The 18,362-nt window shown below is 37.4% G+C and overlaps 2 protein-coding genes across 2 annotated transcripts; one reads left to right on the top strand and one right to left on the bottom strand.

The window, feature by feature from the left end:
* Window positions 1-605: 605 nt before the first annotated feature.
* Window positions 606-8,677, top strand: LOC104453086 (vacuolar-sorting receptor 1). Its single transcript, XM_010067597.3, has 12 exons — window positions 606-1,295; window positions 2,591-3,283; window positions 3,373-3,461; window positions 3,584-3,653; window positions 3,732-3,815; window positions 3,895-3,977; window positions 4,055-4,136; window positions 5,903-5,985; window positions 6,101-6,167; window positions 6,798-6,926; window positions 7,076-7,185; window positions 8,219-8,677. The coding sequence occupies exons 1-12, from the start codon at window positions 950-952 to the stop codon at window positions 8,315-8,317; spliced, it is 1,935 nt and encodes a 644-aa protein (XP_010065899.2). The 5' UTR covers window positions 606-949; the 3' UTR covers window positions 8,318-8,677.
* A 1,421-nt stretch (window positions 8,678-10,098) lies between these two features.
* LOC104453087 (transcription factor RSL2) lies at window positions 10,099-11,922 on the bottom strand. Its single transcript, XM_010067598.3, is given in 6 exon segments — window positions 10,099-10,402; window positions 10,495-10,560; window positions 10,686-10,751; window positions 10,843-11,103; window positions 11,233-11,379; window positions 11,382-11,922. Coding segments are annotated over 6 exon segments (1,074 nt in total). The 5' UTR covers window positions 11,823-11,922; the 3' UTR covers window positions 10,099-10,309.
* Window positions 11,923-18,362: the final 6,440 nt, after the last annotated feature.

Genomic DNA, 18,362 nt, shown 5'->3' on the forward strand with positions numbered 1-18,362 from the left:
AAATACTTTACAATTAATGGATAAGATTTGCTTTGCTTTTTATCTTTTATCCGATGATCATCAGGACGTTTGGAATCTGTTTCCGATGAAACCCTTTTATTTTGACATTAAAAAAGCGTACATAGAAAATGTTTCCTACTTAGCGAAAATAATATAAAAGAAATCTTTAATTATCTCATATCGTTTTTTGAGTTTGAAAGAAAGATAGATACTCCAAATCCGATGAAATCATCTCATTTTAAGTAACTTCCCTATTACGGCACATTTATCCATTTGAGATATGATCTAATGACATCACACACGATGATCTAAATATAACCGATTCGAAATCCTCGACTTTAAATCGCGAGACAATTCACTCCCTCTCATCTGATCCTTGTTCCATAAAAACACATCTAATTCGAAACCAAACCTAATTCATCTTTCTCCCATGAAAATCAATCTAAATAAGTAAAAGGAAAAAAAAAAACAAAGCACATCAAGCTCTTCTTCTTCACCACACATCAATCAACCTATTCAATGAATAATTTATTCAAGAAAGATATTCTACAGAGACTCCAATCCCTCTCCTCTCTCTCTCTCTCTCTGCGTGACAGACGAGACGCGACGCGAGTAAATTCACCGGCTTCACACGACAAGCAACGCCCGACACGCACGACAACATCCTTCGACTCCCGTTCTTGACCATTCTCCAATCTGCTCTCTCTCCCCCTTTGGTTCGGGAGATTTTTACCCGAAAGAGATCGCGCCTTTTACCCCCGTCGTTCTCTCCCCCCCCGCAAGAAACCCACCAGGCGAATCAAAAGACCCGGAACTTTCCGCTGCTGCAGCCTTTCCACTGGAGACGAATCTTCCCTCTTCCACAAATCCTCGATCCGCCATCGATTTCCGGGGACTGCCCATTAGACCCTTTTGGATTTCTTGGCTCCTTGGCCTGTCCCTTGCGAAAATGGGGCTCCCGAGATCGGCGCCGCCGCCGCCGCCGCCGCAGCCGCCGAGGTTCTTGCTAGGGTTCGTACTGCTGTTGGTGGTGGTGTCGTCGCTGGCGCCGCCGTCCGCGGCGAGGTTCGTGGTGGAGAAGAACAGCCTGGCGGTGACGTCGCCGGACAAGATCAAGGGCAATTACGACAGCGCGATCGGGAACTTCGGGATCCCGCAGTACGGGGGGAGCATGGCCGGGGCGGTCACGTACCCGGAGAAGAACCAGAAGGGGTGCAAGGAGTTCAGCGAGTTCGACATTTCGTTCAAGTCCAAGCCCGGCATGCTGCCCAAGTTCGTCTTGGTTGATCGCGGAGGTAACCCTCTCTGTCTCTTGGTCGATTTCGGTCGTGCCCTTTTCTTGATTCTGAGCAATCGGCCTATTTTCAGCTGTTTCTTGACGAGTGCAATTAGGAACCCTCATGTGCGAGTTTTGCTCGTTCGTGAATTTTAAGGTTTGAGCGGGTTGTTTTGGGGGAGAGTGAGGTTGTGTTAATTTGGGTTGATCTGATTGGGTTTATTGCTTGCTGCCATCGGAAAGATGCTTGTCTTAATAGATTTTCCCCCTAAATCAAGTTTTTTTGTGGGGGGCTTGATTGTTTTATGGTAGTGTGAGTATTTTCTGAGGTAGATGTTGAGACTTTGTCTGTTCTCTTGGCTGGTTTGGGTCAAATGCATGGCGTTTCAGCTGTTGGTATTTCTTTTTAGCTCAGAGCGGATGAAAGAGAGAGTCGGTTTGAGATACGATAAATGCTCATTATTTATTATGAGCGTGCTCTTTGGGTAGTTTTGATACGGTATACTTCTACTATGTCTTATTAGACAGGTACGTCAAGCCTTATGATATTGCTTTCGTTGTGGTTGACGTACAGTGAGTTTTTCATTTTCTTTCTGAGATTGCCAAAGAGTCCTTGCCCTTTGGTTGGAAGTTTGAATACTGTTGGACTTGTTTTGTAAGCATCTTGACCTTTTATGTTGCGAAAAGGTTGCTTGTTATTCTTGATAAATAGCACAGACAAACTTGTAAATCTACATGGTTTGTGATGATAACTTCCCTTAGAGTTCATTCATAAATCAAGTTTTCCGTGGAGGGGCTTGATTGTTGTATGGCTGCAGTCAGTATTTTTCAAGGTAGGTGGTGAGGCTTTGTCTGTTCTCTTGGCTGTTTGGGGTCTCATGTATTGCGTTTCAGCTGTACTTATTTCATTTTAGCTCAGAGCAATTGAAAGACAGTTTGAGATACAATAAATGCTTATCGTTTATTAGGGAAGTGCTCTTTTGGTAAGTTTGATTCGGTATGCTTCTACTATGCCTTATTAGATAGGTACGTCAAGTTCTTTGCTTAACTAGATTATATAAATTTCATTGTGGCTGATATACAGTGACTTTTGTGTTTTTGTTCTGAGATTGACAAGAGTCCTTATCCCGTGTTGGAAGTTTGAATACTGTCAGACTTGGTTTTTTTGCATCTTGATGTTTTATGTGCAAAAAAGATTGCTTGTTTTTCTTGATATGTAACCCAGACAAATTTGTAATCTACATGGTTTGTGACGATAAGTTCTCTTGATATCTGCCCTTTTTGAGCTTAATAGCTGTCTTTTCTGTTTCCCAGATTGCTTCTTTGCTTTAAAGGTTTGGAATGCCCAGAAAGCTGGTGCTTCGGCAGTACTTGTTGCGGATGACATCGAGGAAAGATTAATAACTATGGATTCTCCTGAAGAGGATGGTTCGACTGCAAAATACATTGAAAATATTACTATACCTTCTGCACTTATTGAGAAAAGTTTTGGTGAAACATTAAAGAAAGCAATAAGTAGTGGAGATATGGTCAATGTGAATCTTGATTGGAGAGAAGCGGTTCCCCACCCTGATGATCGTGTTGAGTATGAGCTATGGACCAACAGCAATGATGAATGTGGAGTTAAATGTGACATGTTGATGGAGTTTGTGAAAGATTTTAAGGGTGCGGCACAGATACTCGAGAAGGGCGGATACACTCTGTTCACCCCCCATTATATTACTTGGTATTGTCCTCAGGCATTTACCTTAAGCAAGCAGTGTAAATCCCAATGCATAAATCATGGAAGATATTGTGCTCCTGATCCAGAGCAGGATTTCAGCTCTGGTTATGATGGGAAGGATGTTGTGCTTGAAAACTTAAGGCAACTATGTTTGTTCCGAGTGGCTAATGAATCTAAAAAGCCGTGGCTGTGGTGGGACTACGTTACTGATTTCCAGATTAGATGTCCCATGAAGCAAAAGAAATACAACCAGGAATGTGCTGACGGCGTTATTAGATCTCTTGGTAAAGAAATTAGTACATTTCAAACATTTGGTCTAATACCTAGTGATTCCTTCAATCAAGAATAAACCTATAGTACTCACTCTCTGCAGGCCTTGACCTTAAAAAGATTGAGAAATGCATGGGAGACCCAAATGCTGATTCTGATAATCCTGTTTTGAAGGAAGAGCAAAATGCCCAAGTATGTGTACCTTGCTTCTTGATAATTACAGGAGCTCTTCAGCATATTTCTTCAACTCATTGAGAGGATCCTCTAAAGCAAATTATGTTTCAGTGGTTTAACCATAGAGCATATATTTGTAGGTTGGAAAAGGATCCAGAGGGGATGTTACCATCTTGCCAACTCTTGTTGTCAATAATAGACAATATCGAGGTTTCACCCTTTCCTTGCCTATTTGTCCTAATTTTTCTCAGAAAAAGCTTTAGTTACATTTTCTGGAACATCATCCAGGTAAGCTGGCAAAAGGTGCTGTTTTAAAGGCAATTTGTGCTGGTTTTGAGGAAACTACTGAGCCTTCTGTCTGTCTAAGTGATGGTAGGTTTTCTTCACATATCTTTCTCATATATTTTCTTTGAGGATATTAAGTAGTAAGGTGGGATATCCGTTGTGGCAGATGTGGAGACAAATGAGTGCTTGGATAATAATGGTGGCTGCTGGCAGGACAAAACAGCTAACGTCACTGTCACTGCCTGCAAGGTATGTACTAGGTGTACTGCCTATGCATTTCATTGATTGTGTACATTGCAATTGACCATGCTCTTATCATTGTTCAGGATACATTTCGTGGGAGGGTGTGTGAGTGCCCCTTGGTTGATGGGGTGCAATTCAAAGGAGATGGCTACACCACCTGTGAAGGTACATAGAGCACATAGTTTGCTTTTTTATTGAAAAGTTCATGTCCTATGGGTTAGTTTTGAATATTTTGTTTGGCGAATGAGATAAAGAAAAAGCTTTTTCTGCTCCTGAACGTCTCTAGGGGCCTCTTTCGCTTCCGCAAACTCCATATGTGATTCTTTCAAATTAAATGTACTTGCATTTAGTAATGTAGTCATGATGAAATGCATTTCTATCTAAAATGCTTGTGTCATGGATGGTGGGGGTTTCCTAATAAGTTTCAGGATGGGTATCAGAGTATTCATAACTGACTCTAACTCATAGTAAGTGTATGTGGAGCAGGATAGAGGATGTATATCTACCTGACCTTGTCTTTCCGTTTTCATATTTTTTGCATTTGTTTGCATGAGTACCATAAAAACTGGCATGTGCATTTGTATGCAATCATTGTAGTTCGTTTCTGAATGATCACAAGGAGAAAATAAATTGCACCTAATGTGAGTGCAATGTGAGTGCACAACGATTTTCCATTGAATAACTGATAAATATTTAGTGGTGTTTTGGTTGAAAATCTGATGTGTAAAATAATCATCTTTAGAATATTCTGAAGTATTCATCTGCGGTGCTAACTCCTTGGAGTCGCAAGTGCTAAGTTGCTTTTTATTCTTGAATAAGTTTTCCTCTTTACTGATAAATGTGTTTTCGAAGTTCTCCTGTTGATAGTTTTGCACCGGGGTCCTTTCAAATAGCAAGGTTGGTGCTTTTTTAATTTTATTGAAGGATTAGCTTGCTGATTGGTTATCTTTTTGACTTGGTATAATAAAACCTTTTGAGTGCATGGTGAATTTCTAAGATCCATAGATTTTAATCTTAAGCTTAGAAATTTTATAGGGCAGTAACCTAGCCTTCTGATTATGGGCTAGTTCATATAGATAGTTCATGTAGAAACAACCCTTCATAACCTATAGTTACGGATATGGAGGTAGTACTTTGTTTCTGTTACTGTTGACTTGGACAAATTTGAACATGTTGCCTCATCGTAGTGGGCAACCTATACAAACATGGAAATGAATGGTTGATCAACTAACTTTTGTACAAGGGGCTAGTGTAGGTTTTGAAAGAAAACAGGAGGGCTCTGCAATTTGAAAGCTTTCAAGAACTTGAATGTGACAGCACTTGTAGGGATCATTGCTATATGTACCAAATTATCTGAATCAGCCAGAGACAATTAAATAAGCTCATTAGTTTTGACTGCGCAAAGATGAGTGATCTTGAAATGTGCACTGTGAATAAATTGACTGCTCCCTCCTGCCTCTGCCCCTGCCTCTGCCAGGGTATTTTTCCCTGGGAAGTACAGAGCAGCCTTTCATTAATGAGGGTGTGCCTCCCTCTCCCCTAGCCCAATTTCTGGGGTTTATTTTGCTTCGCACCCCAGAATGAAGGTTTCCCATCCTCTGCCGGGCGGAAACCCCTAAAGAGGATGAGAGCAGTTTAAGGACATACTCAGGTCCAGACGAGACCATGGTTAGTTGTATAATTGTGGGTTGGGTATACAATGACATTCTTAATGGGACTGTACTCTTCCCTGAGCAAATAGCTATATTTTACCCCTTCTCAGACAGATATAAAAAGAGAGCAACTTCATTAAAATGCTCTGGAAATGGCTCTGTACCAAAATTTTCAGTACCATTTACCATGATAATCAACTTTTTGACCACAACTTTCTGATTCAGTGAATTGTTGAATATCTTTCTATGCGTCTAATGCATCTCATATTTTATGTGCAGCAAGCGGACCTGGGAGGTGCAAGATTAACAATGGAGGTTGTTGGAATGATTCTCAGAATGGGCAGTCATACTCTGCTTGTTTGGTGAGTGATTTTTAAGCTTTCTCCTGGGTCTCCTTTCTGAATCTTCTAGACATCTTTTATAGTAACTTAAGCAAGAAAGCAATGAAGGTTTAATCACTTTTTTGATTTTCAATAGGATTTCGGGAACAGCAAATGCCAGTGTCCGCGTGGGTTTAAAGGTGACGGTGTCAAAACTTGTGAAGGTAATATTGATGTTATGCACTCATGTTTTACTCTATTATTCCCAGAATCTATATAAGGATTTTTTTACCACTCAAATGAAGTAATCTGGTCCATTGAACTTCAGCATAAAATTAATATTGGCGTCCTCAGTTTTCTTCAGTGCCTTCTGGAAACACTATGCTAGCCTTCTAGATAAGCCTGTTAACTGATGCCAGCTGTGCCAATTTCTATATTACCTCCTTTAACTATTTTCAAAATGCATTTCTCAATGTTTTGCACGGTTACTAATCTAATTTCAGTGGTTATATTGCTCTCTTGCACTCAAGTTAATGGCAGTGATGGTGAATGCATACTTGGATGCTTGGAACATTACCATTTTGTTTATGTCTGATACTGTGACAAATCTCGAACTGGCCCCCTAGACTGACTACTAAATTCCTCCCCTCTATAATTGTGTTAGTAATGGCTGATTGTGATCACTCCGCCACTTTGGACTTTTATCACAAACATCTGTTACATGGGTTTTGGTCCTTCATACTTTTTCCTTTTACCTAGAAATTGACGAATCCAAGAGTAAGGCCTATTATTGCCTGGATCTGTGCAGATTAACTATAAATGACTTTCCCTTCTGTTATGTTTCTTCTTCACAGATATTGATGAATGCAAAGAGAAGAAAGCCTGTCAATGCCCTGAATGTAGCTGTAAGAATACCTGGGGAAGTTATGAGTGCACATGTAGTGGAGATCTTCTGTACATTAGGGATCATGACACCTGCATAAGTAAGCCCAGCTGATCTTGCTCACAAGCGTGTCTACCTTTTGTTTGCTCTTTTGCTTTTCCTCTATTTTTGGTTCTCATGTGATTGCTCTGTGGATTCATATACGATGCACGTTAAGCATACATGCCTGCTGGCTTTGGTTGTTTGCAGGTAAGAGCAGTACAGAGACAAAATCTGCCTGGGCTGCTGTTTGGGTCATTGTGATAGGTTTAGCCATGGCTGGTGGCGGCGGATATCTTGTCTACAAATATAGACTGAGGGTATACTTCTTATTCTTGAGTTGTGTATCCTCTCTCCCCCACCACCCCACAAACCCGCATCACAGTGCAACCCCCCCAAAAAAAAAAAAAAAAAAAAAAAAAGGAAAAGAAAGAAAAGACAAAGAGGTTTAGTTTGTCTCTTTCCCCTCAACGTGAGTACTGGCATTGTTTGACTTTTCATCCTTTCTGTCAGCGGAGTCTTCAAGGTTTAAAATAATTAAGTAGCACTGGAATATTATTGTGTTATATGTGACTTCGTAGTCAAGTACTGTTAGAATTGACTTTGGTGGTGAAAATGGGCTTTTAAATGCCTATGATGAATTACATTTTGACTAAGTTCCTTCAATGGGAGATATTGGATCAAACCAACTTGTCTAGCATTAAAATTTTGTAGTTATTTTTCACCTAAGAATTGAATGATGTTGCTACCATCTCTGACTGTTCTGATTTCCTAATCTGTCTAGCATTTTTCTGAGTGGTTGATATTTTTCATTAGAAACCTGTTAGTTTTGCAATTGAGAATAGCTGATGTATACACCTCTTGCATGTTAATGGGATTTAATTTTTTATTTGGACTTTTACCTTTCCATTGGTAGATATTGCTCTATTTATGGGGAGAATTACAGTCCTTGTGGTGTGGTGTACTTATTGCATATCTGTGCATGCATGTACATGCACATCTGCGCTCATGCATGCCAGTGCACGTGCACGGATTCTGCACAAGCCCACACATGTTCAAAGTTACTAGAACATGCTAAAACAGACACGAATACGGGGAAACATGTATATCTTCCAAATGTGCATGAGGATGCCCATGACCCACCCCCCCAAAAAATGTGAAAGTTGCCATGATAGCGAATAGTAGTTTTAGTATACTCGAGTGAATGTATGATTGCTGACTTTGGCAGTCAGGTTCTCTCGTAATAATCTATTTTCACACGTAGACATGGAATTCACTGTCAGCCTCTGCTTTGTATGAGTGCTAGTTGAGGGAACTTGCTGATACTCCTTTTTTCTGTTGTCATCATTGCAGTCATACATGGATTCAGAGATCAGGGCTATAATGGCACAGTATATGCCTCTCGATAGCCAAGCCGAAGTCCCAAATCATGTCAACGAGGTTCATGCATAGAGAGAGAGGGGCCATGCACGGTTTGGTCTCTTGAAGGTTGCAGGCGACAAAAAGGATTTGGTTTGAGCGGACTGCCCTTAATTTATCCATTCACATATTTTAAACGTGAATTGTGTCACTGTAAATTATGGTGTGGCACAAAGTAATGGGTCACAGGTCACATAATTTTAACAATTGGATTATTTCAGAGTGCTTCCTGATCTTGTGCTAGATTAAAAAGTCTTCATGAGGAATGGGGTGTATATGACTTAGAGACAGTAGCTTCTAGGACTCTTTTCTCAGTTTTCATTAGATTGTTTTTCTGATTTACATCGAGAATGAGCTCCCACATTCTATATGTTTAAAGTGCTTCGCTGCGTACTGTCTTTGTTTTAGGACAACGTTTTGGTTCTTGCCTGAAATGGATTCTTCCTTTTGCTTGATGCATAATTGGCTTTTTAGTATTTGCATTTTGAGTGGAGTACTCAACGTGACCTTATTTTAGTTGTGTTCCATCTTGTGTAGCTTAAGAGAAACTTGCCCTGGTTAAAATGGATACAAGGAAAAAAATGGAGTGAGTAGGTCCTAGGGAGAACATGGTGGTTAGGATTGTTACATCGGTTCATGGAGATTAGGTTCCTGGTTAGAAAACTCTCAGTGATTACATTAGGTGATAAATAAAAAGTAGTCTGTACATGAATTTCTGAAAGAAGTAACCTGCAAACTTGCCTTATATTGATCTAAACTAGAGTTGCATAATTGGTCGATGTAGCACGGAAGTGCATATATCAAGTTAACCTGAGATATTCGTATGGATTTGCATTATCAAATTAACCTGAGATCCTGGAAGGAGGTGGAATTGAGACTAGATAGATGAGAAAGAATTTAATAATTGGAAAGAGGTAGAGAAGATAGTGGAGGTAATTTAGTTCTTGGTGAGAGGCATAGGCAAAACAGGGCAAGGAACACAAGCTCTCAATTCTCTTTTCAGGGAGTAAAATTGCTGCATATCAAACTATGCATGGAATAGGGTGTGATTTCGTGTGCAAAAGATTTTATCAGTAACTTTTGATGAACAACAAAAGAGAAAATCAAAAGTAAGAGGGTCTCTGTGGACAAAATGTATTAACTACTTGGAGCAGGTTCTACAAGAATTAACAATTGAAGCGGTTCTCGTGGATTGTGAAATTTTGATCAGGAACATTACTAGGATGTAAAGGATGGATCATCCACAATACAACATGGAAATTGTCTACTTTCAAATGTTTCATAAGATTAAAATATTATTTTGTACTGGCTTTAAGTAGAGTTTAGTATTCAACTCTAAGATGATCTTAGAACCAAATGTCATGAGTTTGATCTATAGACATTCCTTTTAATCGATGTATGGATTTTTCTATCGTGTTGCTCTTATACAATTCTTAAATTCACATTCATCGGGTCTTTTATAGTGTACTGGCTTTCTCAGGTCATGATAAATCTGCATCATCTTTGCAAATTGTGTCTCGTCTTGCATGGCGCTTTGCAAGTCCAATTTCCGATCTTACCATGATGTCTTTTAGAAAAAACAGCTCGTGTCCAGCTACACTGGATGTAGGATGAACAAGATTAGGTAGATCTTCACTTCTTGGATCTAAAGCGTGTTGGTAAAATAAATTATTGTTTTTTTTATAGACTTCAAAAGATTTCGATATTCAGGAAACATTGTGCTCGTTCTGGAAGCATTATATCATTATTTTGGCCAAATCTAAAATGGAGGACCACCGAAGGGACAATGGAACCGAGAATCAATTTCCCTGTTGAGAATAGAACTCTTCAAAGTAACAAAATGGCTGGCAAATTTAGAAGAATCCCATTCAAGAAGCATCCGATTGACCTGATGATTCAGGATCAATTATTCCTCATAAAGTCATCTGTCAAGGAATGCAGATGAGATTTAACATTTTAATGTCTATTTATGATATGAAAAAACCACCCCTTCTCCGATTGCTCTTCCTGTCGTCTCAGCAACAATCACCTCGAGATGTTGAGCTTCAGGTCGAGTCCGATGTCCATTCCGTTGTAAGCGATCGGCGCGTACATCCACAGATCGTCCGAGCTCAAGAGCTGGACAACATCAGAAACAATCTGATTTAGGTTCATGCCGTGGTTTGGTACCATGATTTTAGTCTTTGGAGAGACTGTCGCTTAGATCTTACCTTGATTTGGAGCTGCAAAAACTTGACATATTGAACAGCTTCCTCAAGCATCGTGCTGATGTCAACCTACCAAACAGAACACAACTCGCTGTGAGAAGCAGTTTCTCACTGGTAAAACCCGTGTTTTAATCGATTAAAAAAAAAAAAAAAAAAAAAAAAACGATCGCGCGTCATTTGACGAAGGTATCTACCTTGGTTCCATTCGGGATGAGTGTCTGCAGAGTCCTCAAACGTTCGTTAATCCTCTCTCTTCGTTTCTGTAGATCAACACAAAGAAGTTCTGTCATTCAACGCAATTGAATATGATTCAGATAAAGAACAGTACAATGAGGTGGCTTTCGCTCTTACTCTAGCGTAAAGGCTCTGAGGATCGGTGGCTGAACCTCGGCTGGCTCGGGTTTTGCTGCTGAGGTTGACTGCAGCCGGCTCCTTCGAGCTTGCATTCGCAGCCGCTACATTCTGCTCTTGAGAAGTACTGGATTCCTCCTCCGAGCAGCAGGTGCTTGAGCTCTGATTGTTGCCTTGAGCATCGCCGTCTTCTTCATCCTGGCCTGGAAGATCAAGATTCACGCTCTTCTTTGACTTGACATTCCTCTTCACCTTTTGAACCTGCACAAGCCAATGAAATCATCAGACCTTTAAAATGTTTATATGGAGAAAGATGTGACATTCAGCATCAATAAGTTGGCAAACCGAATAGGAAAATCAAAATTCTATTTATGTTTTTTCTGAACTTACATTGCTGGTCGTCCGAGATCTTTTCCTCGCATTTGCGATGGTGTCACGATTGTTCTCTTCTTCAGCCACCTCTCGTTCGAAATTTCTGATTCTCCTTTCGGCTGAATGCTGATTTTGAGAGAACCATCCGCCGGAGCTCCTCCTCCTGACTCTTCTACATTGCAATCACTCATTTCTTGGTTTAACCCATTACTCCATCCTAAGCTAAACGATCCGGGATTCATCAGTTCGGTACTATTCGCCAGAATTTCATTAGGATGACTCAAATAGTAGTTCTCGTGACCTGAAGGAGGGAAAACTATGCTAGAGCTGCCGCAGTTACAGCTAATCGCTTGCGGGAAAAATTGCAAACTGGAATTATTAGCAACATCAGTGGAACAAAATGAGCTCCCCTCAACCCCCGGCAGATCAATGCTCGACTCATGACTCGGCCAATGCCCGTGCTGTGCACTGACCTTAGACCCGCCCTTGGCATTGGCATGGAGAGGCCAATCGTTAAGCAATTGGGCCATGAAATCGGCCTCCTCGGTGGTGTAAACCCCGCTCAAAGAGCTCCATTCTCCCTCAGAAACAGTCCCTAGAGGCTCCATACTCGGTTCTCTTTTCCTCTCCAACTACAAAAATGGGAAAGATTTTCTGGAAGCCTCTAGCGTTAACCGGAGAGGGAGAAGAAGGAAAGCTTGGTGGGGGTTAGCTTATTGAAATGCCTGAACAGGAACAAGTTTCAGCACACGTATTTATACATGCAGGCAACAGGTTGGGCCGTTTTTGCAAGATCTGACCTACATTTTGTAATACCTGAGATCCCAAAATTTTTAATCATCCAATTAGATAATTCAAGCGAAGTCTCTATTCTCCTCTCAACCCAATCCACACGAGTTGCGCGTGAGGCGGGTACAACTCAGCTGGGGACTTGGTTTAATAGTTCAACGACAGCAAATAAAACAAAGTTCAACCCCTCGGAGCCCTTAAAAGGCCCCGAACATAGACGGAATTAGGGAGGAGAGCAATGTGAGTTTCAGGGTCCTTCAAGCAGCAGAAATGGGCAAAACCAGGGATAACTGATAACGACATAACTGCAATTATTTGGTTTAAGACTTGTTAATTTCAAGAACTGGGTCCATTAATCAAGATTAAGCAGATTTGGAGGAGAGAGAGAGAGAGAGATTCGTTAGGGGGAAGAATCTAACCTGGCAGATGATCACAAAGACGTGGGAGGTCTTCTTCTGTCAGGGTTGAGATATTAAATGATCTGTCCTTAAAAAACTATAGAAAAATGACGTGGGAATGAGATAGTGGAGATTTTTTTCCAAAAAGGACAGCACCAAATGATTTCTGAGTTCTGACATTCTTCAAGAAAGTGTTTTAAACTGCTCAGAACCAGACAAGCTGTCAGCTTGATGGATTCTTGTCTCCTCCAATGTACCCTTTTAACTCTAACTAGGGTTTGAGCCTGCAGCCAGGTGGTAATGGGGAGAATGTCCTGTTCATGACTTGAAATCCTACTCCCCTCTCAATTATGTGGTAAGCTGAGTCCAGAAGGCCAAAATAAAAACGGGGACAGCAGTGGAGTTCAAATTAATTTTGTTCTGTAGTTAAAAGGCTCAACTTTGTGCATTTTGGTTGACATGTATAGTCACGCTTTGCTTCTCAACTCTCTAAACGAACCACTGATCTTCAAACATTTGAAGTTCAAACCGTACTTGTTGATTTCGATCCATAATTGTGGCTTGCTTTGAACATGGACTACATTTTTTCCTTTTTATGACCAACTTAATCTCAAAGCGTCGAAAACTATCACTTCCAATAGAGATACATGTTTTGTGGGTCACTTTTTGAAAGATATCCTAGGAAAAATTAGAACTTTTGTGATGATTTTAAGCACTCAAACTAAATGCAAATTAGTGCCACAAAAGTGTAGGCACACACAAATTTAGGTCCTAGTTCTTGCACGTAACTAAATTGCATCCTAATCCAGTAATATAGCTTGACATAATCTAAAAGTTGTTTAAAGTATGTTTAAAATTCGCATCACTCGGAAAAATAAGGATATCAATATGAGAGTTAGATACTATAATCACAAAAAATAATTGTTCAAGGACTAATTGGGTTTTATCATCTATATATCTTTTTTTTCTTGTTGAGCTTGAGACTTTAGATTTCTGAATTTTTATTACAGTTCATCAAATAAAAATTTAGTGGTGTCAAGACTCCATAAAAACTTTTTTTTAGCCATTGCAATCCCCATTTTTACGCACATCGAATCATGAGGTTGAATTTCACCTATTTCAATGATGTATGTGACATTTTCCCTCACATTTCAAAATGCAACAACAACAAACTAATTACTGCAACATTGCATGGGTCTCTATATGCGCATGAAGAACGAGGGGTCTTGTACATCAAGTAATATTAATTGAGTGCTAGAATAGTCTCAAACTTTCTTACAAATAGAACAATCAAATACTTTAAATTTCATTTCGAATAATTGGCTTATCAAGGAGTACCGATAAGGTGATTTCAAAACACGAAATGAGGCTTCGGGTAGCAATTTGACGCGAATCACACTCGATAGCAAAATGAATACAGGTTAAAGATTTTCAAGGATCAAAATACAAACTTCTCCAATAATCTTTCAAGTGTTGTTTCTCATAGCATCTCACTTTGCAAGAAGAGATGATGCTGAAGGCAGTTTTCAACCTTTTATCCAAAAGAAAAAAAGAAAAAAATTACAGTCATTGTAAATACTGTACTAACCATGAAACTGAAATTATCATTGTTACTGCTCTTTTTGTATCGGATGGAATCAATTTTTGAACGAACATTCGCTTGGGACTATATATTAAAATACTTTATATATAACTTCGAGTAATTGACAATAATACCAGACGAAAACTAAATAAACTTTAACAGTAAAATTTAATGAAAAAAATTAATAAAAAAATAAATTTGTCATAAGTATACCAATTTGGGGTTTTTTATGGTAAAAAAATTAGTTAATGATATATTTGTCACAAGCATAACTATTTGAGATTTTGGTGATATAAACTGTTTATTAATTGGCACAAAAAGAAAAATCTTACCAAATAATGAAAAATAAAAAGAACATAAAACCAATACTCTTCCAATAATAAGCTAGGAAGCATCAACACTTTTGAGGACCTTCATGTCGTGTCAAACGTTCAGACATGTGTTCGACACTTTCCAACATTCTTCGATACTCTCCAACACTCAATGAACACGTGACAGAAAATCTAACCCTTGGTTAACTCTCATGACACTCTTCGACACACAAGTACATATGAGTTTGGAATTTCGACATGTATTTTGATATGCACGGGTCAATTTTTTTTTTTAAAAAAATCAATAAATGAAGGATCAAAATATAAATATTTAAGAAAAAAATAACAAACATAATAAATGGGGAAAGAAGAAACATCTAACCTTTTATTATCTTCTGACTCTCACTTCCCATTACATACAATTTACCCGCTAAGTTTATTTTTTTTTCTCTTCTCTTTTAACATGCTTTGACATGCAAGTCCATAATATGAATTGCTTTTTTTTTTCCTCCAAGTTTTATGGATTATTACTGAATTTGAATTCGTCAAATTTAAACAATAAATGATTATTTTTTTTAATATAAATTCATTTAAGCTCTTTTATTATTTATTTATTTATTTATGAATTTGAATCAAATTAATTTGATTAAAAAATCATAAAATGATCATTTATCATGTATATATAAAAATATATGTTAAAAATATACAATGTGTCTCAATATGTCGGAATTTTCTATTTTTTGAAAACGACATGTCGGCATGCTATGTCGTGTCGTGTCGTGTTACATGTCACATGTCGGTGTTGGTGTTACTTAGATAATAAGCATGGTGAACATAACCTAGAGAGGCGGTTTGGTTAAGTTGGAGAAGATTCAACTGGGATCTCGAAGCATATGCTATGACAACAAAAGCAACAAAACTATGTAAGATGTATATTGAATCACTATGAAGCAATGTGCCAGAAAAAGAATTTGAAGAAAAGAAGGAAATGAAAAAAAGAGGATGTAGATGGGCCATTTTTACTAGGGAAAATAGTCATAAAAGTTTAAACTTATTGTTGGTAGCCGATTCAACTCTAACTTTTTTAATTGTGTAAATTAATTATAAATTTTTTAATAATTTACCAATTTAGTCATCCTAATTAAAATTGGTTAGAAATCATTGACATGAATGCCAATTATCCTACACTGCATGCCTAGTGCTGACATAAAAAAAATTTGCAATTTATTTTTTTCAAATTTTCTGACTATTTTATTTTATTTTATTTGCTTTTCTGCGAGGGTCGCGGCCCTTGCATACCCCCTTGCATTATTCTTTTCTTTGTATATGATAAATTTAAATTAAGCTTCTTTAAAAAAACTGAGAAATATTTAAATAAAAAAGGCTTTCTTGAATTAATTAAAACCTAACACAACGTAATTTGAATTTCTAACATAGCATGTGAATACCAAAACATCATAGAATGAGAACTAGATAAAGAAGTACATTCACTATTTTGAACTGCAACATTGAATAAACAATAATTTGAAACAATAAATCGACAGTAGTCCGTGTTGATATGGAGGGATTTGAGTAGATTAAATTTATCGAAAAATACATAATCAAATAATTTGAAATGATGATATGGATATTGGTAGTAGAATTAATTTGTTTGAGTTTTAAATTCTATTTGGCCTCGAGTTTGGTCTCCCAACGTCGGATCTGAGCTTGCGAGCCCAAATCTGATGTTACCGAAAGCTAGGTCATCCCTCAAGGGAGGCTAGCCCGGCTAAGACCCCCACTTCAAAAGTTGAGGTTTTCATCGCCGCAATACCCTCAACTTTTATTAACAAACGGCAAACAGTGGAAAAACTTAGTCTCATTCAATTAAATGGCGAACATTTCCCCAAGTTGCTGTGACTTAACCACCACATAAGAAAAACCCAGTAAAATTGACTCGGAGTACTTGATCTTTTCTTACAAATGGTTAAGACTGCATTAATTTAATCAAAGGTTTATGATTATATTGTATTTCACCTAAAGATTTAGAATTTTCGGAGCATTTTCCCAAAACTTATGGAGTTACCTGAAGGACACAAGAACATCAAAGTTATACATAGATCTTAAGACTTAATGCTACGTTTGGTCATCCGGATTTCTAATCAGAATAAGACTGGATAGGATAGGATATGAAATCTTGGGATTTTTTTATATCCTGTCAATTGTTTGGTGAATCGCAGTATTTAAGTCGGATATGTTCACATCATATTATGTACAGGTTTATATATATATATATAAATGGCATATCATTATAAATGAATCTAAATGTTTATAAATGGAGATGGTGAAAATGTCTCGTAACACTATTCCTTAATTTATTTTTATTTAACCACTGGGGTTTACCTTAATGGCTACCCTTCCAATATGGAAGGGGGAAGTAGGGGGTTGGAATCCCCACATTCTCGGAAGGATTGGGGTGGTGACGAATTCGTTTCGGGAGTGGGTTTCGACTCTTACACCCCGCAATGAGGTAAGGTAAAAGTTTGATAGTGAGAGTTAGAATAGGAGTAGAGTAAGACCAACAAAAAATACATATTATATTATATTATATTATATTATATTATTTATTTTCTTCTTTTTTTATATCATTTTCATTATTATTATTTTTTTTACCTTTCATCATTCTTTAATAAAATTTTATCAAATAGTAAACTATACTAACATATCTAAAATATAAAAATACCTAAAATATATAATAAATATAAATATTTAATTTATAAATTGAATGTTTATTATAAGATAGAATTAAAGTTGGACATATAAATTAAAATAAGATTAATTAAAAATTATTTTTTTATTTTTTATTTTTAATTTCTTAAATTATAATTCAAATATTATTTATATTGAAACATAATTTCAATTTTGTTAATTTAATAATTTTTTATTCAAGAAAAATAACTTTTCTATTATGGACATTAGAAATCCTATCCACATTTATCAAATCTCCCCATGAGATAATTTTATCCCGTCTATATCCCCCTTATATCCGATTTTATTCGTCCCGAGCGAAGTGCCAAACGTAGAATATGATAAATTATATCATATCCTAAATTTTATCCCGACTACCAAACGTACATAAACGGAGTATTAAAATGTTTTTATGTCATTTCCATTTAGATAAAGAAAATAAATTCTAAAGTGATATTTCAAATAAAGAATAAACAAAAAGCAGGGATTCAGATGCTCAGATGGTCAAGTTCCCAAACTGGTCCTGTAATGGTTGCTATAAAGCCCTAATCATTTAAGAAAGAGAAAATGAAATGCAAGCCAAGGCATTGAAAGTGAAAGCTGCTTGTATGGCTTCTCTTGATGGACAAAACAGGCCTTTTGCTTTAAGTCAACTACTAGTGCCAGCTCTTTCATGAGAAATTATTTGTGAAAACATTTGGACATCTTGATCGTGCAGGCCGGCCAAGTACCAGCATGGAAAAAATAATATAAAAATGAAAAGAAAAAGAAGCAGAAAGACACTTATTATTCTCATAGTATCTATAGCATATTCTTGCCATGTAATTTTTTTTTTAAGGTGCATGACTTTATGCGCCATTAATTTGAAGGAATGAATAGTTGTTTCACCAAAGATATGGAAATCGATCCTTATGAGAATGTCGAGAATTGAACTCGACTAATATTGTGGAAATGGTTTTTTTTTTTTGTCGTTGATTTTATACAAAAAAAGAAAAAAGAAAAAAAAAAGTGAATGAATGTAGTTATAGGTAATGAAGTGCAACTTCTAGTAATTTAAAGGTCACGGAACAATAAAGGTGTTGCAATGATAAAGTTTACAGTTCTCAAGATTCTAAGCATAACCATCTCGGAATCATGTGCTCATCTTTATCTACTGTTTGCATATTAGACTGATGTGTTGACAAATCTATGTCGTTTATTTATTTATTTATTTAAAGAGGGCTTTAACATAGAGTTAAAATCTGTGTCGATGATTTTGTCAATTAATTTGCTTCAAGTTGTCGATTGGTGAAGAATTTCATCAATAGACTCAGTATTTATATCAACATCTTACTGCATAGA

This window comes from Eucalyptus grandis, chromosome 7, assembly GCF_016545825.1.
Source record: "Eucalyptus grandis isolate ANBG69807.140 chromosome 7, ASM1654582v1, whole genome shotgun sequence".
In the NCBI taxonomy this organism is placed as follows: Eukaryota; Viridiplantae; Streptophyta; class Magnoliopsida; order Myrtales; family Myrtaceae; genus Eucalyptus; species Eucalyptus grandis.